The following is a 26,626-nucleotide window of genomic DNA, read 5'->3' on the forward strand; positions in this document are numbered from 1 at the left end:
TGCAAGCGGATCTATAATCTAATTTTGATTAAATTGGTTCAGGGGGGATTATTTGAACAAACTTAAATCTATTTTTTATGCTTTTATAATTCATAATTATATTCCCTTGGAAGAGGGTGTGGCCTTTCATTTGAGTAGACTTGAATCCCCTTCACCCAAGAATACTCTGTGTCAAGTTTGGTTGAAATTGGTCCAGTGATTCTTGAGAAGAAGATGAAAATGTGAAAAGTTTATGATGACAACGACGACGACGAAAACAACGACAACGACAGACAACAGAGAAATCTTGATCAGATTAGCTCACCGAAGGCTCAGGTGAAGATAACAAGGGTAAAATACTTTAAAGTATAAGTAGATTGGACATTACAATCACTTGGACATATCCATAGTACTGCAGTATTCAAATTATTCATGTTACAGATACTGAAGTTCAACTTTATATGTATACATGTTTGTATGTATGTTAGGGTGTTAGTGTTTTTCATGAAAGGGGAGGGGGTATTAAATCTCTTGTTTGTCTCTCCATCTATCCTTGCGTCAGTACGTGTATTTGACCAAAAAAATTAAACTCTGAAAAGGCCTTTCAAAATATAACATTGCATTGGACTTCATAACCTTGATCTTTAACCTTCTAATTTTCATCATTGGTAATGAGAGTAAGTATATTTTCACATGTGAATTAACTGTAACAAGATCTGAATATATTTTAATTTTTGACCTTCTGCCATTGACCTTAAGGTCAAGATCTAGTAAATGAAAGGTGCCTACAGATTTATCAAATTTGAGAAATAAATTCATTTATTGATGCTATACAACTTCAGATTGGTCAAATAAGGTGTTTCGGGGCATAATTTGTAGGTAAACAAGATGAAAAACTGTATTTTAAGCTGTCATTTTCAATGAAAAAATTAAGAAAACCAGTCATGAGTATGGGAGTTTTCTTCATATTCGGCAAAGGAAATGTATCCAGATTGCCTACAGTCTCTCAGGAAACGGTAATTAGTATGTTCGTAGCCTCTTCTTTAAATCAATGTCAAATTTAATATAAGTATCCGGTTAACTTTTCATATGATTTCAGATTGAATGTCATGAAAATACCCTATTTTAAATAACATAATTCTGAAATAAATGAGACTTTCTAAAGCCGTAAAGTACGGGAAAAAGAAAGTTGAAATTGATTATAACGTCATAATGGATCAGCACCGAAAAATTAGTCTAAAGTTATTAGATCTTGACATTAAAGTTTGATTCTAGTTTGTAGATCTTTAAATTTTTGCGACATGTAATTCTTCCATTGGAAGAGGGTGTGTTCGATCATTTGAACAAACTTGAATCCCCTTTACCCAAGGATACTCTGTGGCAAGTTTGGTTGAAATTGGGCCTGTGGTTCTTGAGAAGAAGACAAAAATGTGAAAAGTTAACGACAACAACGACAGACAACAGACAAATTTTGATCAGAAAAGCTCACTTAAGCCTTAGGCTCAGGTGAGCTAACAATAATGAGAAGTGTCCCTCTGCTATGTAGGCAACACAGGCACTTGTTTAGGAAATATCTTTTAACCCATAGCATAATTATTATATTTTTGTTTAAAAAAATTATTTCTGAAACAAGTGCAAATTAGAAATTCGCTCGGACGAATTAGTTAAAAAATATTCGGACAATTTACTGTGACAAACAAGTTATTTGTTCGGACAAATTAGATATTTGTGTAGACAATGAACTACATTTTTTTTTATCATATTTTAATACTGCCCTTATATTATGGCTGACGTAATTATTTGCGCAGGCCTTGCTCTTCTGACACTTTCAAAACCTTGGGTGCCTTTAATCATGAAACAAATTTATCAAAAGAAACATGTTGTGAAACTTGTAAAGCTAATAGAGAAAAATATACAGTAATGAAGACAAATTTCAAAGGTAATACTTGAAAATATTTAATAAATACAAACAATAGAGGACGGAAATTCCCTGTCAAAAACATGGTGAAAAAATCATAAAAATGCCTAGCACATTCAGGATGACTGGATGATATTTTTCTCCATTCTTGCCCTGTGGGACATATTAGTTGGTTTTTCACCGCTGGGAGGGCGGGGCGTGGAAGCCACACTCTCACTTCCTACTGACATTATTTCTATACTGTCACTGACCAAGGCAGCATTTAAACTGTTTCTTATTGTCAACACAGAACTATTACGGCTCTGGCTACTGGACGGTCGTTCATTGTTCCACTGTGCTATCAGACTGCCAGATCGGTTTATCTCCGGTAACACTGGTATTTGAGAGTTCCTTGAACTGTTACGATCTGAGTCTGACACACTTGAAAAAAGGACATTATTGTGAACATTTCTGTCTGTTTCATTCTGATCATTGATTTCTGTTTTTTCCTGGGATATTAACTTCCATGTTTCTGCCGTAATAGATGTAGGCCTGGACTCAACATCTACAAAAAAACACATGACATGTAATATCTAAGGTGATTTACCTTCTCTATATAATGTTAAAACTGAAAATGATATCAGAAGTTCTGGCTGTGGAGAAAATGTCAATCAAATAATGATAGTCAACTGTATCAACTATTTAAATTTGTCATAAATAAATAATAATAAAAAAAATTCTTCCAAGTAGGAGGGTAAAGTGTAAAAAATGTCCTGACCTGTTTCTTCCTCCTCCTCCATCAGAGTGGATAGTCGACTCTTCAGGGGGAAGTGTGCATCAGACAACAACTTCTGGAGTTCCTCGTCTGACAGCTTAGGGGGGTTCTCCATCAGCAACTCTCTAGCTGATCTTTGGCTCCTAAATGTAAAGAGACATCTCTTTTTAAAGATTTTCTTTTGATGCTGGAATTCATCAATAAAAGTTACTTCAATTTTTCAGAACATTGTTAATTCCAAGTTAAGAACCCTGTATATTCTTTTGTTCTCTTTTCTGTGTTATTTTATCTATCTGTATCTCATAGAAGAATCACCACTGAACACTCTCTGGCCTATAGACAAATAATTACTTGATCAAAAAAATGATAAGTACAGTTACATCAGCTCTTAAGGGGAAATAGTAAAACACATTTATAGCACACACACATATAATAAACTGAAGCTTATAGTGAAATAATTTTCATTCCCTGTGAGTGATAGAAATATCATGAAGCTAACTGATACAAATTACGTTTATTATGAAGGAAAATCTGAGTCTTGCATTTTGCTATAAGCTTGTTTTACTGTATATTTGACTGTATTACATACTAAACTTGCTTGATTTTTGGTATACAGTGTCCTAGGTGATTATATATGCCTGTTCTTTCTTAATACTAATAGTTTTATGATGAACAACTGTCAAATTTCCAGACAGATGTGATACCTTGGTGTCGTATCGTCCGCGGGAAGGTACATGGAATCTGCGTCAGACTCGGGCAGTGATGCTCGGGAAGACACAGCTGATCTCTGAGTGTCACGAGATTCTGCGTCTCTATGAGATATCCTAGAATCTGTTCCCATCAGAGTCGAGCGAGACAGAGATCTGGCACACTGGTCCAAAAGATCATTCAACTGGTCTCCAGACAAAGTGTCAGGGGTCTCAAGCTGTGGAATGTAACTTACTTTAGAATATCATACATCTATTTCATTATTTGTGCTAACACAAAATTCATACATGACAGTGTAAATATAAAGCCTATATTTAATAACAAGAATACAGTTTAGAGTTTCTGACATGCATCTATCCTATGCTAGTGATGTCACAGTGACCATGCAGTACACTTTTACCTCCAGCTCCTCTGGGTTGTGAAGTTTGGCAAGTTCCTCTTCGATCCTATGGAGGCGTGCTTGCATATCTCTTTGTTCCTTATTCTCTAGTAAAGCTCGTTCTCCAAAATGTTCAAAACTGGACAAGTTTTTAAACCCCACTGGTGTGAAAAGCTTTTTATGGTGCTGATATGTGAACAAAAACACATCATAATACTGTAGCTATTAAGAAAATTGGTGTTTTTCCCATAAGTTTTTATACAACAACCATGCAAAATATGTATGTGACTTTATAGACACAAAACGGTGCACTATAATTCTATGAATAAAAGAAAAAGGCAAAAAATTCTTTTGATGCAGTAATTTAGAAAAGACTGAAAAGGGTTCAATAAGTCCTTTCTTATGAATTTCTTTTTCTCTAGAATAGTCTTAAAGACAACCAAAAAAACCAAAACATACACAGTCATGTGACTATAAAAGAACACCGATAAAATCTGAGTTTTAAAAGATGGGAACAAACATTTGACAATGCATTTTCTTTACTAAAGTTGGATAGAATTTCTTATTAGATATTTTAAAAATTTTTAAAACGAACATTCAAATTTATCAATTAAGGAAGATACATAATATTATATTTCAAATATGTCATATGAAGAAGTATATACTGGTATGTGTTATACTAACATTTTGTGAATAACGTGCTGACACTTCCTCAAATTCCTCTGGAGGAAGAAGTTCTTTCAATCGACTGTCAATTCCGTCCAGTACCCTCATTTCCTCGGGGTCAGGACAGAATCCCTCCCCTGGGTGTACCACCATCTGGTATCCACTCTCAGCACCATCCTACAGTCAAACCAAAGTATTTACATACCAAACCTCCACAGCTGACATATGCATAACATTCTAACATACTCTGTTCTAGATTTGAATTCTTGAATTTAATTCTAGCAAATAATCTTTTTCATTGTATAATGTATGTAATCTTCATTACTGATAGCATACCTCATCCTCCAGTATTTCTGGAAGATCATCCAGATCCTTCAGTAATTCACCAACTCGGATCTTCTCTTCATCAGTCATTGCAACTTCACTTCCAGCATCTTTAGCTAACTAAAAAATTTTTTAAAAATATTTCGTAACAATTTCTTTAAAAAAAAAATCCAAGTATAGAACCCGTCAAAGTTAAAATTTCTTATCAACAACAGGAGGCATTGCCATCCCTTTTAATAAAAATATTTGATAATTAGGTTATTTACTCCGGTAATGAATATATTTACCCAGTATAACAAAAGAGATATGATAAATATAATGTAGATGTTAATATATTTTAAGCATCTTTAATAAAAAGAAAAACATTTTAGGGAGAGCAATCGAATACAGAATTTCTAATAGGTTAACCGCAAGAGGTTCCAACCGATTAACCGGTTAATCGTATTAAAATACACATTATATAATTTTCTTGGCATTTTTTTTCAAGTAGCTTCATCCGTGTACACAAAAAGACTCGAAATGACAGAGGTTTTAAATATTTTACTTCCTCGGATCAGAAAACTAAAGGTGCATATCTTTATTTAAATTTCAGTGGACAAGTAAAAAATTAAGAAAAACATGAAAAAAGGTCTAGAAAAATCATCGATAATTCTCTTATAGTGGATGTCACACAAGTTTATTCTGGGTTGTCACAAAAGCTAGAATTTAAATGTGCCCTTGATTCAAATAACATTTTTTAATGATTTAATTGGATAAATAACTGAAAACGACAAACATACCAATTTACAGAGCCTAGAGGGATTCATTTGTAATTAATAAAGAATTATAGTTCTATCAGCGGGAGGTCAACATTACCGCTACACTGCCAAAAATTTCAACTCATTACCGCTACATTTTTTCAGATTTTCGACCGATCATTACCGCTACATTTTTCCGACCAAAAACAACTCATTACCGCTACATATTGAATCATCCCAAAACAACTCATTACCGCTACATATCGATTTAGCCAGGTATGGTTCGGTACATGAGTTCAACAGAATTCACTCAGATCCCCACTGAGAACTGCTGATAACGAATAGCATCATCACTTGCCGATTTGTGGACGGTGAATTACAGGAGGGGGTTTTAACCAGTATACTGCTAATGTTACTGACAGGTATTAGACAGGTTTTTGTCGGGTATCTGAAATTTTAAAAAAATGGAAAGAAAACCTTGTACGTCATTGGGAGAAGTTAGTTTTGATGTGGTACAAGAGAAGGAGAAAAATTGACCAGGATTTAGAAAACAACAATATGTCAGCAAATGGCTTTCAAGGCTTTAGCGATAGTGTAAAAACATTTGACAAAACTTAAAATTTTATCTATGAACAGTGCTTGAGTTTAATTTTTTTTTTGTGTGTATTATGAAATAAAATTGATTTTAATGATAAAAATACATCCTGCTTAAAGTCCTACTTTCACCTCCCCGTGGTGAGCAGGGGAAACGGGTCTTATGCATTTATAGGTTGTACTGTACACGCATATCTGGCTGGCTAACGAAAGAGGCAATGTAGCGGTAATGTATACTTTTTTATGTAGAGGTAATGTAAGGTTTTTTGTAGTGGTAATGACTATATAGTGGTGATGAAAATTTTGAAAATGTAGAGGTAATGATACGCACCCCTATCAGGGTAAAGACATAGTGTTTTCACAGTAATTAAGACTATAAACAAAACTGACCAATTACCCCATGGTCTCTATCCGGAAAGCCATGGATAATTACCTCCAAATCTGCTTAAATAATTTTTTTAAACAGTAAATCTAAACCCTATGTGTAGAAATTTATTTTATAAACATCAATTTTGAGAAAATAATGTTCAGTTTTACATATATCTTATTTTTTCCGTCTAACCGATTGCAGATTTTAATTCTAACCGATTCTGATCGTTCTGACCGAGTTGGTTAACTGGTTACAAATTGCCATCCCTAAAATACAGTCAATTCTCGAATTATCGCCATTCGATTCATCGCCATTTTCGCAATACCGCCATGATTTCCCAAGAACGTTTTTCCTGCTATATAAAATTCTCTTTATAACGCCAAATTCGCATACCGCCATCCGCCACCCTGTTTTCAAAACAAACGTCCATTTTTAAGTGTCAATTATCTCGATAATACCGCCACAGGTGCATGTGGTCAGTGAAGCGCGGCTAATTGGTTGACGCTATCCCTGTTGTAAAGCATGCAAAGCCAGTCAAGGTACATGCAATTAAGTAAACAATAATTTTAACATGAACTGTTAGCATAATTTTGTTTTCTGTTTAATAAAATTATTTAGTCAAAGCTTCGCCACGCAAGCGGTCGTTGTAAGGTACGCCGATAACGATATTATTTTGATGATCTCTGCTTTTAAAAACAATGCAAAGTTTGCTTTAAAAATAATTATAAGTCAGAAATTGTGGACGTTTCATTAACAATGATTCATAAGCAATGAATTTATTCAAGAACTTATTTTAAGTACTATAGGCAATATATCACGACGATCAACCCAGCATTTTTTTCAATATCAGACGTGCAGATTTACATGCATACACATGTACTTGTCTTAATTTCATAACTGAATATTTTGTTTTAGCGAAATTGTACATAAAAAAATTACTTGAAGTATTTTCAAATTTAGAAATATTTTTTTATATACATGTACATGTGATAATAAGAAAAGAAACGCTAAATGGTATTTCTAAGAACGATAACTCTACCTCTTATTTCCTAAAAGATGGAAAATTCAATTCATCGCCAAATTCGTTATACCGCCATGATTTCTAAATAACAAAAGGTGGCGGTTTATCGAGAATTAACTGTATCTATATAATATTCACTAACGTGTATATCCTTACCTCTTTGTTACGTTTGATAAAATTTTTCTTTCGATGCTTCCTTTTCTTTGTGTTGGCTGACATTTCACTTCCAAACTCTGAGTTGGTATCCTGTTGTGCACCAGTCTGACTATTCTGTGCACCTTAAAGTAAAGTCAATACATTAAAACTATTTAAAACAACTTTTTTTTCAAAAAATTAAAATTAAACACACATTAAATATTTGACAGTACCTGATCCCCCAGTTGCTCCCCCTTGCTGCTGGTTCCTCTGGAGCCCTGGGTAATCACTCTCATTTAATTCTGTAGTGAATACATCTGGCCCTTGGGTCTCACTAATACTAACGCCTATATTGATAAAATAAAGGCATCAGAACAATATATCAAATAAAAAGTGAGAAGGAGGAATATTACAAAAAATCTTATAAAGCACCGTATAAAACAGTCCAAAAGAAATTTATACAATTTCCTTAAATGGGCACATTAAAAACTATTATCATTTGTATTGGCTACTCGGAGAAAACAACAAGTAATTATCACACTCAGTTAAGGGGCCCTCTAAGGGGTACAGGTAGACTTACCTGTGTTTACCTGGATAAGCAATATTTTATAAATCAGATTTATTCATTCAATTTTATTTTAATTAAGAGGTTTTTTTATTTTCCGAAACATATTGAATAAAATATAGATAGATATTTCTATATAGATAAAAATAAGATTTAAGAAAAATAATTTTTTTTGTACCTTTAATTTTATTTTTTCCAAACTATTCAATAGTATTGATTGAGAATTTACAAATTATTATCCCATTTTTGTGCTACATTTTCAAACTCTTTTAAATAAATTAGCACAAATGATTTTTTTTAAAATAATATAGATATTTATGTATGATAAATAAAGTGTTTCTATTAAGTTTTGTCTAATTTAATTCATTTGTTTATCATTTTTGATTATTAAAACATTCTTTTAAATCATCATAAGATACAGAAGTTTATCTTTAAATTTTTATAATAAATATAGATGATTCGAGATAAAAACAGATCACTTTGATTTTTAATGAATTCCTAAGTTAATAAGCTAATTCATGAAGCATCTGATAATTGATATCAGTTCACTTTGAAATTTTAAATAAGCAAAACTATCGTAATAAGTGTCAAAGAAAATGATGTGCTGAATCTGCCTAATGATGCAGTCCAAGCTGTAAATACAAGAACAACACAAGCTACAGCTCAGTATATATATATATGGAGATGGACTAAATAAATTGTACATATTGCAAATATGTGTGATATGAAAGTGAAACAGTGTTATTTAATATATAATGTGAAAATCAGTGCTGCTAAACAATAGAACTTCAAGATAATTTATAGTTTTTAATGTTTTGTGCTTGTAAAATTATTTATTTAAAAAATATCTATACAAAATATTTATTCATACTATTGCTCAAATAAAAAAAAATGAATTAAAAATCCATTTTATTTTATTTAAATTCTGGTAGATTATTCATACAGGTAAGTCTACCTGTACCCCTTAGAGGGCCCCTTAATGGAGTGTGATAATTACTTGTTGTTTTTTCCGAGTAGCCATTCGGGGAATAAACCTTTGTAAGATGTCTGTATGATGAATCATGACTAAGATCACACTGATATATTATGAAGCTCTGAGCTCAGAGCTCAAAATTTATTCAGTGTGCATGTGTTTTATACAATCATGAAATATTCTCCTATCAGAAGAATTTTTGAGTCAAGCTTTTGCAATTTTGATATTACAATAAAAACCCTTGGAATCATTTGACCTTGATATAATAAGCTTGCATCTGGTTATCTGACTTTTTTAACATTTTGCAGCTCTCTGTTCTTAAGAAAACAATACCGTTTATAAGACGAGACACGTACACCCTTTAGTCAAACATGTAATCCATACATGCCAACTTTTGAAAATTCCCATGGGGTATTTTGCGCGTGACGACATTTTTCATAGATTTAAATTCGCGACATTTTGTCGTGAAATTCAATGATTATGATATGATCCTTTTTGTAAATTTATAATATAATTAATATCACTTATTAATACTACTAAAGGATAAAAATAACACAAAAATAAGGTTTTTCTTTCCAAAATGGAAATATTTTTGCTCAAATAGGTGCCTCTCTCACTAAAGAAGGGATAATTAGTTACATATGTAAACTTTTTTTACCAGCTAGGACACATAATTTGGTGAAAAATTTAAAATTGTACAACTTTTGATACTGTAAAGTACTGTTTCTGGGAACATTTATGAGATTTTCATATTTAATTAATTAGAAATTATAATCAGATATTAAATTTAAAGAAGTTTTGAGAAATTGCAATGCATTTATTTTTTATTCAAAGAAATAAATCATCGGTTTTGAAGAATTAAATCATCAATTTTCTAACATAAAGTTACTACCTATCCCAAAGAAATTTATTTTTTTACAGTCTTGAACTTTGGCAGGCTTGCATGATGGTGCTATGTGGGTATTTCTTAGTCATGAACATATGCATAAAATATTATAATTACTTTTGGGAGAAGGAAGGGAAAAGAAATTCTAATTGACATAGACTTTATTGTTTCATCAGGATTTTTTTCATATTATTTTAACTGGCAAACTTTACAATATTTTTTCATTATAGGTAGATAAAGCCAGCAGCTATGCTTTGTAGTTTTCTACTTTCGTTTTCAAATAACGATCTCCTTGGATTCCGATTTTATGGTCTGGTTATTATTTAGTTGTCTTTAATTTATGTTTTCAATAAAATGACAAACAATTATCCCCTTAATCTATGGGTTTCACCTTGCGTACCCCTTAAAACTGAAAAGATAATCCCCTAATTAATTGCCCCATGCTCTAAGCTACCTGCACCTGGACGACTCTGCGTTCAAGCGTGAAGTGATTTCCTGTAGCTAATTAACCATGTTAACACCTAATTAAACAATGAATCTTATCTGTGTGCATTGAATATACAAGTCTGATATTGTTATCCCAATTGACAAAATTCAGCGGTATAGGGAAACTTATAAAATCGGAAATTTACAAATCGGGAAATTAGGTCAATTTTTCTCTCCCGATCGGGAAGGCGGGATGAAAGGGTAAAATCGGGAGAATCCCGCCTAAATCGGGAAAGTTGGCAATCAACCCCTATACCATAAAAACATGTATGAGCTACTATTAGGGAACCCTATATCTTTATCAAAATTAGATACCAGTAGAATAGGGTTAGACCCTCTGTCTAAAAAAACTTTTTGGAGTATTTCATTACACATTACAAAGTAAAGGTGGCTTGGAAATAATACTAAATAGGCAGCTAGGTGAAAATCAATTTTCATAATTCCCCTCCTCCAAAAATGCATTTATAAAATTCCTTGACTTATCATAGTTAGATATTTCATACCCTCATTGTGTCTAGGGGGCAGTGTAAGAGCCAGATATTTCTCTGTGTTGTTCTTTTCTTCTCTATACTCCCCATCTCTCTCTGTATTCATAGCTTCAATCTCTTCTTTTATCCTACATGATAAATTCCAAAAATCATTTCAATCCATCATCAAAATACAGGTTTATAAACATGTAGTCATATAACAGCTGTTATATGTGGGAACTTGTTTTCTGTTAGCTCATTCCTTTACCTTCTTTCTAACAATAATCGATCTCTTTTAACTTCTCTTTCTTTTTTGACTTTCTTGGCCAGGATTCTGTCTAGCTTGCGCATCTTTAGAATGGCCTCCTTTAGCTTGGGTTCCATGTTTTCCAGCCCCTCCTCCTCCTCTTCCCCCCTCCCCCGGGCTCCTGGCAGCTGACCTTGTTCTAGGGCTTCCATTCCTTGCTTGTAAACCTGTAATTCTGATTTCATTTCTTCTCTCATTTGTTTACTGATTTCTGCTTTTATTTCTTTCATGATTTCATTTTCTTCCTCACTGTCCACATCAATTCCATCTTCTGCAAAAAAAAGAAAAAGTTGTGTTATTTTGTGAATTGCTTTTTTCCTCACATGAACTTTATGATTGGATAATTGCACAAGAAACTGCTTCTGGATCAAGATTTGATTTTCACACTGAAATTTATGGCAAAGCACAGTATTTTCTTTAAAAAAAAAAAAGAGCCATGTTATAAAACTATTACTTGCAAACATTTGTGATTGTCTATGACTATGACTTGGTTTTGGACCCTGGAAGGTATCTAATGGCATATTTATTTGATGCTGATTAAGGATGATGTGACAAAGCTGACTATTTTTCATCTTTTTTAACTGAATAAAGCATGACCATTTTGTGTGTTTCTTTACAAGTATCAACAAATGTACTTCATTTCATGCAAAGTTGTCTGAGGTATAGCCAATGCACTTGAGCAAGATATTGCTTTCAAAAACTGAAATAATTTTAGTCATAAAAACTTTGATATCAATTACATACCATATGGTAACAATGCACCATTGTTTCCAGATAAATTTTGCTGGGGAGGTGGAGGTTTTGGTTGTGACACTGCTATTGGTCTTTTTTCATTGGATGCTTGTAGATCATGTGTCAGTTTTAGTAGCTCTTCCTCTTCCTCGTTTGCACTTGGCCACTCCTCCTCAGAAAACTCATCCTCCGAGGAATCTGAATCAGATTCTGTCATGTCTGCCAGTGCCTCCAGATCAAGATGTAAATCCAGTTCCTGGCAAACAATAAATAAAACAGCTTTTTGCAATTTAAACTGATTCATGTTAATAACTGTAAAATCATTCATTTTCATGGGGTCCAATTCTTCTTGCTTATAACAACTTAACCTACCAAGAACTGATTGAAGTAACTGATATAACAGATAAATAACTGATATTTTCAACAGTTGGAAATTTCGAAACATATCTGATCTGGTGTAAATCTGCTTGCAAATTTATTATACATGTATTCCTAACTCTAAACCATAAAATAAATCATTAAAAATTTACCAGTGTCATTTTCTTCTGATGATATTTTAAATGGTAAATTTGAGATACCAAATTTTCAACATGTGTACATTTTTGTAAATCTAATATACAACTGAACTAGTAAAGAACATACCGCCAGGTCATCGTGATCTGTACGAATTCCATTGCTGTAAGATGATCGACTTTTGTTCTTGTCCATGATCTTTTACTGAATGACTTTCTTAAGGCCTCTGATGCATCTTAAAATATATTATCTCTTTAAAATGCAAAGAAAAACTGTTTGACCATTCCTTTATCATATATACTTTATGCAAGAATCAGTTTTGAAATCAGTAAGAATTTCATTGAATTTTTTTAAAATATAGACTTAGCAAAGACTTAAAATTAAAATGTGACTGTTGACAAGGTAATTACTATACAAAAAATCATTATTTTTTTTAATTCACCAAATTTCCCCTTTTAAGGCCTATATATATTATTTTTTAACAGATTAATGATTAATCGTGTCCATTTGGTATCTTGGGGAAAGAAATACATAATTTGTGTTTAAAGAAACAGTGAACACATTTTAAAGTATCTATATAATTTATATATCATCTGTATGCAATCCAGAAAAATTAAAAAATAACTTTACCATTTCTCAGTTGATGTAATTTCCATGGAGATTTGACGCTTTCTTCACCATAAACTGTATCTCGTCGTATCAACAATGGATTTCTTGATAGTAAACATTGTGTGCGCTGTTAAACCTTGTAAAATCAAAGAACATCGTTACTGTGAGATATATTTTAAATTATTCTGTATTTTAAACAAAACAAAAACTTAGTAAACAACAGAAACAACCGTCAAGTATCTACCATTTCTTTTAGGAATTTTCCCATTTCCGGTTGAGTAATCCCGAACCCGATTGGAAATTGTTTCTAAAGGTAATCTGGTTTTATATTTTACCGTACATATTATTTAATTGAAGGATGTCTTTAAAAATATTGAAATGATTTTTGTATTTTATTCTTATGGATAATAACTGACTCTAACTGTGTTATGAATGGATCGAAACATCCCGATACCAAATTATCCTGTCACCGGATAACATACTTTTGAGACCTACAAACAGTGTACATGGTGTAGGCATAGTATTACACCTTGGTAATGTGAGAATGACATGGTTATTGGTTATTATGTTGTAACAGCTGAGAAGCACAAACGTATTTCTGTAAGCATTGCATATGTTTTTTCTTCCCATATCTTTGAAAAATATAACTTCTAACTGTCAGATACTGCAACAGTTAATTTGTGACAGATATAATAAATGAAGCTGTCAGAGATGACAATAAGCAGTTAGCCTAGAGATTCAAGAATACATGCACATACCTTGCTTTTTCACAAGGGGTTTTGCATTTAAATTTTCTGTAGATAATATCATCACCATTCACTAGCTGCAGATCTGTAGCTCTCCGAAAAAATATATTGATAGACCGGAGAGCTACAGTGCCACCCATTGAAAAAACTGTATATTTATTGCACACAAAAAAGTACGTACACTCTGTTCTTGATTAATTCTTCCAAATTCTTACTTTAATTGCAAAAAATGGAAGATTTTAAACATTCCTTTCTCCTCTATCAAGTACTCTCGTAGCTGACATCTGAACGAAGCATATTGGACCGAATTATCTTTGAAACCAAAATGGCAGTATAAATAAGCGAAATGTTCTATGATTACAATATCAGGGTCAGGAGGACTATTGAGGAAAGTTTGGTTGTGGAAACAGCAAAAGAATATGTTCGGAACACATGGTTAGTAATGTTTTGAGATTACAGTTTAAAAACATGGAGAAATAAATCGAGAACCGAGCGCACTTTTTTGTGCACAATAAATATACAGTTTTTTCAATGGGTGGCACTGTAGCTCTCCGGTCTATCAATATATTTTTTCGGAGAGCTACAGATCTGCAGCTACACCATTCACCAGTTATAAAAACATCGCAGACTGTTCTAAACTCATAAAAGCCTTTTTAGCTCACCTGAGCTGGAGCTTTTCTGAACACATCACGTCTGGCATCTGTCAATGTGTCCGTCCATCCCTCTGTTAAATTTTTACATTTTCAACTTTGTGGTTGATCTCCCCAAAAACCACTGGGCAAATTAAAACAAACTTGTCATCAAATATCTTTTATATATAATTAAAGCACAGCTAGGTGCTTGCAGACAGAATTTTTACTACTACCCACAGCCGATATAGACCTCCAGGCCCCGGGATCATGAAACATCTTAAGCTTAAGTCAAAATCTCTATTTGCTAATAAAATCTTGTAGAAGCCCCTCCCTCCTTGATAACTAAGTTTGTTGTCTTACCTCGTGATTGATGTCCACGCCCCTCCCTCCCTGATAACTGTGTTTGATGTCTTACCTCATGATTGATGCCCATGTCCCTCCCTCCCTGATTACTAAGTTTGATGTCTTACCTCGTGATTGATGCCCATGCCCCGCCCTCCCTGATAACTAAGTTTGATGTCTTACCTCGTGATTGATGCCCATGCCCCTCCCTCCCTGATAACTAAGTTTGATGTCTTAACTCGTGATTGATGTCCACGCCCCTCCCTGATAACTAAGTTTGATGTCTTACCTTGTGATTGATGTCCACGCCCCTCCCTGATAACTAAGTTTGATGTCTTACCTCGTGATTGATGCCCTCGCCCCTCCCTCCTTGATAACTAGGTTTGATGTCTTACCTCGTGATTGATGCCCACGCCCCTCCCTCTCTGATAACTAGGTTTGATGTCTTACCTCATGATTGATGCCCATGCCCCGCCCCCCCTGATAACTAAGTTTGATGTCCTATACTGAGGGCTGGGGGATGTCCTGCAATTAGGTACCTGTGATATAAAGGAGATTCAAGGTGGTTCAAATGTCAAGGGCAGCCTGGGCTATGGATGATGTCTTATATTAAGGGGAGATAGTTAGAAAGTAGTGAAAGTTAATGGCATCTTTAAAAAAAAATTTCAAGCACCATTGAGCCAAAAAAGTTGTGAAACTTATCATGCTTATGTGGAACCATCATTACATAGGTTAGTATACAAATCAAGACCTGTGGAGGTAGGTAGGGGCCATGGTGGGCCTTTATAGTTTTATACAGAAAAAAACTTGGAAAATCTTCTTCTCTACCAGCCTAGCCTTATTTGGTCATATTTATCTGGAAGCATCCTCAGGTAGTGTAGAATCAAATTTGTTCAAAACAGGACCCCCTGGGGTAGGATAGTGCCATAATTAGGCCACTAAAGTTTTAAAAAGAAACACATGGGAAAAAAATCTTCTTTTCAAGAACAGCAAAGTCATGAAAGGTCATATTTATTATATGGAAGCATCCTCAGGAAGTGTAGATTCAAGTTTGTTCAAAACATAGCCACAGAGGTGAAGGAGGGGGGATGTCACAATGAGTGATGAAGGTTTTACAAAGAGATACATTTTAGGAAAATCATGAAATATCTTCTCTTGAACAGCAATATCATAATTTGTCAAATTCATATGAAAGCTGATCCACAGGTAGTGTAGGTTCAGGTTTGTTTAAGTAAGTGACACAATGGGCCATCAAAATTAGAATAAAAGCTAACTTGGTAAAAAAAAAGAAAAAGACATTGTCATGATTGATATTTGGAGTGAGTCTACTCCAGATACATAAACCTAATCAATCACCCATCAAGAAATATGCCATATGTATGCAGAAAATCTTAATCATATTACATCATGTACATTAATCAATTAATGGCTAATACTTTCTTAAAATGTAGTTCTGAATACAAGATAATATTGTTGCAGTTTGTTATTATGTGTGAATGCCTCAAGTGTAGAAACTGCTCAAATGCATTATATGTATGATGTAATTCATAATTTGTACCTTAATTAACATACAATTACATGAAATAACAATGATTACATTTGACTTATGCATCAAATGAATAGCTATATTTGCCATGCTTATTGCAATGGTTTCTTCATGCAGTTACTGTAGTATTTATCAGATGCAGTAAATATAAAGTGCACTTTTCATCTTGTAAAGCCACCAGTACATGTATATGTCAAAATGGGTAACAAAATTAGACAGAGTGCAAGGGAGGAAACATTCTACAACCAATAAATAAGATGCCAGAAAACTCTCTCAATGCTCCTGCTTGTAAATACTGTGTGCTAACACTGACAAAATCTTAGATGGTTGCATGTTTGATTCCTGTCCATGAATTGTTTCAATCTCTCTCTACTATCAGAATATAAAAATACTGTGATGTATGTACGCTGAATACAATTTGTCTGTTCTAAATTTAATTTTCAAGACCACTGACATTTTTATTTGGTAAAGAAATGTATAAGTTCATCACTGAATTGTTGCGGCCTATGTTACCTAAATTAAATTGATAAAATTTTCTTGAAAACAGTCTCGCCAGCACAACATAAACGGTTTTACGTTTTAAATGGTAACCAAGTTCCTGACTGTGATTAAACTATTTTAAATTTATGCCCTAGATTTTGGATATAATTATATAGTTTTTTGCTGTGTCCACCTGTCTGTCTGTCCGCAAAAACTTTCACTTTGCCCATAACTTTCATTGAATATAGCTATGGCTTTCATATCTAACATGATGTGTATTCATTTTGACAAGACCTCTCAGGGTGACCAACATGTTTGACCTCTTGACCTTAGGGTGTGACCCACATTTGCAAAAAAAAAAATTACAAATTTTCACCTTTGCCATAACTTTTGAACAGTTTAAGATACATCAGATACAAAGAAAATAAAATACACATGTAATAATTTTTGTTTCGACTTGGACTGCTTTTGTTGATGATTTGGTCATTGTTGGTAAGCAAGCTTTTGTTGATAACTTTGTTATATACATTGGTGTCGGAAGCAATTGAAAGTGGGGGGGGGGCTAAATATAAGAGAAACATTTTTTAGACTTACCAAAATAACCTGACAAGCAAAAAAAAAAAAGGAAATTTATTCCTTTGTCATATCTTGAAAATCTGATTTCATGGCGTGAGGGGATACAGTACCAAATTTTTTTCCAGTCACTATCCACTATCACTTTCCCCATATCTAACCTAAACTGCAATGTGTCAGTGAAATGTGGGGGGGGGGGGCTAAACCTACCCCGCAATGTTCATTGTTTATACTAAGTCTATGTTTGCAAAAAAGAGGGGGGGGCTAAGCCTCCTAGCCCCCCGGTTCCAATGCCTATGATATACATGTAGTTTAGAGTATTTGAAACACATCACTTAATAGTCTATTTCACTTGTACCTCCACGGCAGGACTTTTGGGCAGCTTCTCTTATAATAAAAGTATTTTGAATTAGATGAACTTCTCTACCATCTCTCTTATGAGATGCATTTAGCTAACTTTCTATGAGCTTCTCTGATTAAAGTTCATCATCTTATGACAGACCTACTGGACCAATTTCAACTAAATTTTCACAAATCATCCTTATAGCTGAAGGGATTTAGTTTTTACAAAAGGAGAGCTATTCTCTTTTATAAGGGGGAAAATACAGAGAATAGAAAGGAAACACTATTTCAAGAATCACAGGCTTAGAAAAGATAAAACCTATAAATAAGATTCAAATAACCCATCTATAGAGTCTAAAAGTATAATAGTGCAAGGTTCATAATGGTCATTCCTTACAGTTGTTTATATGTACTTCAGAAAAACATTTGTGAAAACTCAATCTTGCTTTACCATTATAATTTTCATTATTCTTTTTTCAGTTTGCAGTTTGGAATTAATTTCTGAGAGAAAGGTCTACAGAAGTCTCATGTAGTTAGTATACATGGCCATATATGGATTACAATGAGTTCTCATCATACTGTCTTGCGGCATGACCACTCGAAAACTTATAAAGTTACAGGAACAGAGACACCTTTGTGGGTCAAAATTGTGAGTGCTGGAGCAGGGGCATGTATTGCCGAGATATTTACTATCCAGTTTGATACCGCCAAAGTCAGACTGCAGGTGAGAAGGCTGGTTGTATATTTGTTAACGGACAGTAAATGTTTTGTAATCGGTATTATATATACGCAAAATTGTATTCTAAACATTATATAGAACAGGTATAGCACAAATTGATCAATGTTATTAAGCTTTTGGGTTAGAGTTTGCTATATTGTGAAGTGTTTATATGTACAGGTTCAAGAATATGTACAGCACAGATTGATTAATATTATTAAGCTTTTCATTTGGGTTAAAGTTTGATATACTGGTATATTGTGAAGTGTTTATATGTACAGGTTCAGAGTATGCAAGATGGACCTATGAAATACAAAGGTGTATGGAGTACCCTTAGGACCATGGCAAAAGAGGAAGGTGTAAAAGGTCTATACAGAGGGCTAACCCCTGCCCTACATCGCCAGCTCGGCTTTTCCACCATAAAACTGGGATGTTATGACAGCACAAAACACTTCTACACAGACTTACTCTACCATGGCAAGCAGTTTACTGCATTTGAAACAGACTGAGAAAATTTAAACCCTTTTTGTCCATTTCCAACACAGATTAATGCTGTATTGTTTTTTTGTAACAGATAAAGAGATGCTTGCTCATGTTCCTGTAAGTATTCGGATCCTGGCTGGAGTAACAACAGGCGTCCTAGCTGTAGGCTTCGCACAGCCTACAGAAGTTGTCAAAGTTCGTATGCAAGCCCAGTTTGGGGCGAACAAGGGAAGATACTCTGGCACAATGCAAGCTTACAGACATATCTTCACCACTGAAGGGATTAAAGGACTTTGGCGTGGTACATGTATTTGAAAAATAGAACATAAGCTTACATTTCTCTTTATTATCAACAGCATTAAAATATCCACAAATCACATTTAATTTTGAGAAGTTAGATTTCAAAACTTGTAAAATTGCTGGAGTATGGAAGGATGCAACATTTGAAAGTCAAAAATTGATATCAGATGAGCTATATATCACTATAGATATTATGCTGTAAAATACACTTTGAATAAATATTTTGCAGGATGTGTCCCAAACATGACAAGGAATGGGATCATTAACATATCAGAGGTCGTGACCTATGATATATTTAATGAGTGGATCATTAGGAATCGACTACTTGAGGATGGGATGCCATGTCACTTGGTGTCAGCCATAGCTGCTGGGTTCTGTGCTACTGTTGTTTCTTCACCAGTGGATGTAGTCAAGACCCGCTATATGAACTCTATCAAATCTCAGTATAACAACATACTTCACTGTATTATGTCACTCTGGAAAAAACATGGCTTCTTTGGATTTTACAAGGGGTAAGTATTAGAATCATAGTGACTTGCATTCTACATTACAGTAACAGTGACAGGTCTGTTCCTCTGCTTTAGATTTGGACCTCCAGCATGCTTATCACCTGTTGTCTGTCGTCCCTTTGTAAACTTTCACATTTTAAACTTCTTCTCAAGAACCACAGAGCCACCTCACAAGGGGAGATAATCAAGAAAAGGCAAAAATAGTGTGGAGTCATTAAAAATCTTCCTTCTCAAGAACCACTGGGCCAGAAAAGCTGAAACTTATGTAGAAGCATCCTGGGATAGTGGACTTTCCAAATTGTTAAAATCATAACCCCCTGGGGTAGGGTGGGGCCAAGATAGGTATTGCATGGGGGAAAGTCTGGTGAAGAACAGTAGCACCAATGTTACTCATGTGAGCGTTGTGGCCCATTGGCCTCTCCTTTAAAAAAATGCACTTCCAAATCTTTATAGGGCATATTGCTTTGCTGCTGTCTGTCAGTCTGTAATTCTGTTTTCGTTCATTTCCTTCGCAGAGGTTGCACATATTGAAATGAAATTTGGTATACAGATTAATCAAAAGAATATCTATGTCTTGTTCTGTTTTGGATACAATTGGGCCATTTTGGACAGAGTTATGCCCCTTTGAAATAGAAAAATTCCAATATTTGGGGAGGGGGGCATAAGTGTTTTACAAACATCTCTTGTTATTTTCTGGTTTATTTTCAATTTGTTGTCATAGAAATTTGAAAAGGAGGATATATTATAGCTTGTGTAACCAAAATAATTATTGCAGAATTTTGAGAGATTATGCAGGGTGTCATCTTATCTTACAATCTAATTAAAATTAGATGCAAGATCCCCTTGCATACTTTCTACACTAACATCTAACAACATCCCATAGAGGGTCGCGTCAGAGGTCAAACTCTGAACAACTCTAGACTTATTCTCTTCATCAAATATACGATGATTTTGCAGGCAACGATTTGATTGGTTGATAAAATTTGACCTCTGACATGACCCTCAATGGGACGTTGTTGGATGTTAGTGTAGCGAGTATGTGAGCGGATCTAACATCTAATTTTAATTAGATTGCTTATTTTAGGAATGTGTATTATTATACATGTAACTATAAAATTATTTTCTGCTTGAAAATTTTTATTTTCATCCATATATTTCACTTCCTTATTAGTCTTAATACTGTCTGTATTTGATAATTGTGTTTTATTTATGTGAAAGGTAATCTAAAATCATCATGCTGTTCACTTAAGAATAGCTGTACCATATATTCACAGAAATGAACTAATATAAATACTTTGAAATGATTTTTTGCAGATTTTATCCAGCGCTTGTGAGACTTGGGACTTGGAATACATTTACATTTCTAAGCTATGAAAAAATAAAGCTGCTTCTCCATCCAAATCCGTTATCTTACACACTGATACCAGCTCAGAATGTGAACAAGGCAGGACATCTAGATAGAAAACACAGATGATGAAGGGACTCGTATTGAGTACATGATATTATTTACACAAGAGTACAGTACAGTAACTTAATATGTGATATATATGTGATGTCCCTCACACAACAGAATTTTAACATTTTAAAACTTAATTTCATTGTGCAAATTCTAGTCTTTGACCTGTATATGGAGGTTATACTGTACATATGTACATGTATGCTTTCTCAGGGTGCATATGATTGTGTTGAACACTCTAAATGCCTTAAAAGGAACAGGTCTGTTCCACCTGGTGCTATTAGTTAGTGAAATTAGTTAAATTCCAAATGCTATTATTTTTGTGAACAGATTATAGTTTGTTCATGCAATATTATATATTGTAACTAATTTTATGGATGACTTGGAGGTTTGTTTTTACTTGCAATTTCCTTAAGCATGTTAAGAGAAACAATTGATATGCTAAGTTCTAATGAGGCTGCAGCATGCATTTCTTGCAAACAAATACATGTACAATGTATGTATACTGATACAATTATTATCTGAGGTATCATCCTCACATTTTACTTTACATCTCTTAATACCCACAAAGTACAGATATGCCAGGTTTTCCTCACTTAATGGTTCAATCAATAACCTATTAATTCATTTCTAACCTTTCAAGAGAAATCCTCTAATTCAATTCTACATGACATTGTAGTATATCGAGACAACAGGATAATTATTCAATGTCTAACAAGGATTTAACATAATCCTGTATAAAATGGTTTTGAAATTGTCATATTGAAACCATAATGTCCCATGATATTTTGTTATAAGGAATTCAGCATTTATCTGATATTTTTCTTAATGTGGTTATGCACTCGTGACTATAACAGTGAATAAGAAAGTGAGGGTCAATGAATAGAATATATATAAATAGTGGGCCAAAAAAGAATTCAGATATTATTAAGCTTCTTTAATTCTCATCCATTTTGATATTAGAACATATAGTTTTGGAAAGGGATATTCTATAGAATTTTATCACACTGTGAATTTATTTGTGGTTATGGGAATTATTATACAATATAATAATATGCCTTATTAAAAGTGTGACTTTGTACATTGTATTTATAACAAGCATGTGCCATATACTTTTGTACTCTTGCTATTGATGTTGACATTATTTGAAATCCAGAGTGTTTAATTATTAACTTGACCACTTGAATAATAATATAAAAAAAATTGATTTTGAGAAATTTTTCTTCAATAGATGGATTCTGTGCCTATTACATGTATCTATCGTATACATGTAACAGAGCTACTTGAATTTCAAAATACTCTGTTTTTAATTTTATCGTTTCCTATTTATTTTTCCATTGAAAAGTTTAGATCTATTTTAATTTTAGATGGATTATAGAGAAGCGTATTTGTTATACTATTTTCATATTAATAAATTTTTATAAATGTTCAACTTGTTAATAAAATAAATGCTAACAAGTTTTTTTTTAATTTTGATTGTTTATTGCATTTTATTATTACTGTGTAGTAAGCTCAGCATCAGGAGGTCAGCAATTCAGGATTTTTTTCTTTCAAGCAAAATACTTGCTATATATAGAGAACAAAGTCCTAACTCTGGTGGTTCAAAGGACACAAGTCCACCTAATAGATCTAATGATACAGGCCATAAGAAGATCCATATTAACATTTCAAATAATTTTATTGGAAGGTTTGTGCAATAATATAGATTCAGCATATTACAATCAATTGACAAAAAAAACATTATATTGCAATATATTTTTCAGTACCTATGTAAACCGACTGACCAGCAAAATGCTTGGATTTCTAAAGGAAAATATGAAATTTAAGATGCCAGAAATGATTTATATACACGTATGTTGGGACATACATTTATACTGTAAATGCTGCCTTAAAAATCTGAGCTCTCACAGTTTTATAAAAAGATAAAAAGTACATGAAGCATATGGACTAACAAATAGACAGACAGATGTTGAACAAAATGTTGTTCCTATTACATCATTAGAACATTGCAAGGATCATTGAATAGTCGGATTAGAGTTCTTATGGCTATATAAACTTAATAAAATAGACAATATCATTTGAAAAAGTCACAAGAGCAAAAGTATTGAGGTTTTCTTTGTCTCAAAACTGTAAACTGGAATTTATGTGAATGAAACTTTTTATGTACACATTTATGAAAACGCAGACACGTATATAGAAAATTTCATAAACGAAAAATGATAATGCAAATATTAACAGTGGAGAGTAACATCACTATGAAAATATAAAAGTTTGAAGTAAAGTTCGATAGATAAATCCTTTTAGAGCAGGAAGCAGATGAATGAAAATCTGACCCTGTTGGCTCTGTCATGTCATACACAACTGTAGATGTTGACAGGCTAGTAAAGCTTGTGTCGTTTGGGCATATGATGTCTTTTCTAGATGGACATAAAATCACACCTGTAAGATTTTCCACCTGAAATCAAATCAAGGTAAAAAGTGTTGAATTCCTTGAAAGTATATATATGTATTAGATATAATATGGCTTATAAGAACTCTCTCTACACTGCACACTAAAGATTTCTGATTCTGTGGTACATGTATTTTTCTGCAGTTAGAGTGATCTGCCCTTAGATCAAAATTCTAAAATATAGAAATTTACAGTATATTACTCAATTTGTAATCAAATCAAGTATTCTTAACATTGAAAAAGGCAAAGATAAATTAATTGAACATATCATTTACATGTATTGTCTCTGTGGAAGTAAATAACATTGATTTCTGTTCACTGGTAATTTGTTGTGTTTGAACTTTTTTTCTGAGGGTAAATGACCCTACCATATAGTGAAAATTAAATAGATATGCTCAATATTATCACCATTATACAATTGTACTTTTCTCAATGTCCAAAAAACATTTAGCACAGGTGTAGAAAGGGTCCTTAAATACAATACATGTATGTCCCAACATACAATTTTTTGAAAGATACATTATGAATATCTGCTTGCACTAATTATGCTTGCATAAGCATATGAAAGAATTCAGCCACGAATTCATGGTAATCACAAGATACATAAACTTACATCAGATAATAAAATAGTGAAACTATACATTTAAAATAACAAGTTATAAAGTTACAAAAGTAGTTCCTTGTTCCTGTTATTTTTGCTTACCTTAACAAACTTTCCATATGGACATGTCATCCATCCCATGTTCTTCAGTTTAACATTTAACATACCATTAACACAACGATGCAGATAACAGTGTCCTGTCATTTCCACAGATATATTCTAGAAAATAATAGCTTAATTAAGTTCTTAATAATTTTTAACCACATATTTTGGGGATTGTGTATATTGCATGTTTATAAAATGCTCATTCGTTATGCCATTCTGAATTGCTAAGATTTACCTGTGCAGTAAGATTGGATCTGAAACAACGACTCTGGCTTGATAGTATTTCAAAATCAGATGTAGTAGAGTTGTATCCCTTGGAGCACTCAAGCTGAAAAAGGTTGGAACTTGTTCATCATCAATATTTAATCCATGCTATCCTCTTGTTAGTGTTCTCTTTGAAATTCAATAATTTGCATACAATGACAATGAAATATTTCCACAAAAACTTTAATGTCCTATTGTAATATTTAATTCTAAAATCTGAATACACACCCCTGGTTGTGGGATAAAGACAGAATAGCCTCCCTTTGTACCTTGAGATTTACAAATGCCTTTGTCCTTGTGAAGAAAATGACAACCGTATTCTCTGTTTAAAGAGCATTCAATAAGTCAGTCTAGTTTCAATATACAATACCGAACTTTATGTGATGGCAATAAAAAGTGGTATAACCTTTGACTGTTTAACATTGACAGAGCAGTAGGTGAAAAGCTTACCCTGGAATACACATGTGGTCTGATGATGATGGAAGTTTGCATCCTTCACCTACAGAGTATTACATAAAATGTAAACTAATTTTATGTACTAAAAAATACTTCAATTCATGGTGGTCATAAATTCGTTGGTTTCTCTGCACATTGAAAATAACAGAAATCAAACCCCTACTAAAATTAGTGACTCCACAATATGTTGGTTCTAGTTGTGATGTAAGTTGTAACACTAATAAATCTCATTTCAGTTTACCTTACTACAAAGATTAAAATATGTCAAGACTAATGATATATAGGTATAGCCATGTGAAGTTTATGATATACATTTTACAAATATTTTTTAAAAAAGCAAGCTAGGGAGAAAGAAGATTGCAACAGCTTACACGAAAAACTGATTAGAGCAACTGTGTGATTGTATGAAAGCAGACTAAGTACAAAATTAAAGGGATCCCTGTACAAAACTCATTCTCACTCGATGATAACCCCATCACATTTATGGATCCATAAAGTCAAATTAAATTAAACAAGAAAAGATAAAAATATTTCATTTCACTAATATAAAAGTATTTTAAGTGAATACACTGGACAGAACATACATGTAATGTACATGCAGTGCATATTCTTAAAGGTAGCACAATACATAACAACACTTTCATGTTTACTTCAAAATTAACATCCATGATCAAAGTCCTTATGATGCTTATCTATATTCCTACCTGTTAGTGATTGCATGCAACACACAAATGAGATTTGAACCTTTGCCCCACTGATAATCATCCGCTTGGCTGTAATTGACTCCATACCATCCACTGTCCTCAAAAACGGCTAGAGTCATGCGATCAAGGAAAGTCAAATGTGGCTGAAGTAGAGAAATAAAACACATTGTCTCTCACAAAATCAATGTACATGTATAATTTTTTTGTCTCCAGCGTGTTTCCTACAGCTTGTATAAAAATCTATTAAATGATATTATACTGTGTATGTGTACATACAACAGAGAATTCATATTTAAGTGCAATTACAAGATATGGATTGAAGTCTTCAAATTCTGTTTTCATTGCCAGACCAGAAAAGGATATTATGATTAATATCATATAAAACTTAAAACATTTGGAAATAAAAACTATAAAACGTAGGAAATGACAAGCAATTACAAATATGAACAGTACTGACTGGTCCTGGACTGGGAGTCATAATAGATCCATACATCTGGTAACTGTCCCAGTGGGAGAGAACTCCTCTCTGTGAAAAAATCAATCAAATAAAAATACATGTCATTCTTAAAATATTTACAATATTAAAAATAAATTTATATTTTATCTTATCATATACATTGTAGAAACAGACTGCACAGCTGTTGTTTTTTTGTAGTTAATCTATTATTTCTAATTATCCATACAATTCTAAAGTATGGAAATCCAATCTTTCTTCATTACAAAGTTAGCGGCATTTCATGAATTTAAAACTCATGTGCAAATTACCTAGAACTTGTTATAATGACCTTGAGCCAAGG

At 33.2% G+C, this 26,626-nt stretch overlaps 3 protein-coding genes across 5 annotated transcripts in view; 1 reads left to right on the top strand and 2 right to left on the bottom strand.

Moving 5' to 3' along the window:
* Positions 1–22,716, top strand: LOC134256836 (dicarboxylate carrier SLC25A8-like). Of its 2 annotated transcripts, none has more exons than XM_062739501.1 (6): positions 1–315; positions 18,265–18,508; positions 18,784–18,979; positions 19,077–19,286; positions 19,515–19,797; positions 21,109–22,716. In XM_062739501.1, exons 2-6 carry the CDS (start codon positions 18,347–18,349, stop codon positions 21,266–21,268), a joined length of 1,011 nt encoding a protein of 336 aa, XP_062595485.1. In that variant the 5' UTR covers positions 1–315; positions 18,265–18,346; the 3' UTR covers positions 21,269–22,716. The 2 variants fall into 2 exon arrangements, with proteins under 2 accessions (XP_062595485.1, XP_062595484.1); XM_062739500.1 differs by lacking the exon at positions 1–315 and adding an exon at positions 13,490–13,723.
* LOC134256814 (uncharacterized) lies at positions 1,920–13,283 on the bottom strand. 2 transcript variants are annotated; one of them, XM_062739474.1, is made up of 13 exons: positions 13,145–13,283; positions 12,644–12,749; positions 12,014–12,257; positions 11,231–11,540; positions 10,999–11,111; positions 7,819–7,932; positions 7,607–7,728; positions 4,741–4,848; positions 4,423–4,581; positions 3,760–3,924; positions 3,356–3,576; positions 2,655–2,794; positions 1,920–2,441 (listed from the first exon to the last, which is right to left on the bottom strand). In XM_062739474.1, the coding sequence occupies exons 2-13, from the start codon at positions 12,707–12,709 to the stop codon at positions 2,014–2,016; spliced, it is 2,190 nt and encodes a 729-aa protein (XP_062595458.1). In that variant the 5' UTR covers positions 12,710–12,749; positions 13,145–13,283; the 3' UTR covers positions 1,920–2,013. The 2 variants fall into 2 exon arrangements, with proteins under 2 accessions (XP_062595458.1, XP_062595459.1); XM_062739475.1 differs by having other exon boundaries at positions 12,644–12,764; positions 13,145–13,227.
* Positions 22,717–22,909: 193 nt separating the features above from the next.
* LOC134256837 (ciliated left-right organizer metallopeptidase-like) overlaps positions 22,910–26,626 on the bottom strand; it is an 18,567-nt gene continuing 14,850 nt past the window's right edge. The window contains exons 8-14 of the mRNA XM_062739502.1: positions 26,287–26,355; positions 25,870–25,972; positions 25,120–25,168; positions 24,898–24,991; positions 24,641–24,733; positions 24,403–24,519; positions 22,910–23,705 (exon numbers count right to left, since the gene is read on the bottom strand). Coding sequence (XP_062595486.1) covers positions 23,454–23,705; positions 24,403–24,519; positions 24,641–24,733; positions 24,898–24,991; positions 25,120–25,168; positions 25,870–25,972; positions 26,287–26,355 — 777 coding nt within the window. The 3' untranslated portion in view covers positions 22,910–23,453. The remainder of the gene's footprint in view (positions 23,706–24,402; positions 24,520–24,640; positions 24,734–24,897; positions 24,992–25,119; positions 25,169–25,869; positions 25,973–26,286; positions 26,356–26,626) is intronic.

This window comes from Saccostrea cucullata, unplaced genomic scaffold (assembly GCF_032062105.1).
Source record: "Saccostrea cucullata isolate Sc308-1 unplaced genomic scaffold, CSIRO_AGI_Scuc_v1 ctg8, whole genome shotgun sequence".
Classification (NCBI taxonomy): Eukaryota; Metazoa; Mollusca; class Bivalvia; order Ostreida; family Ostreidae; genus Saccostrea; species Saccostrea cuccullata.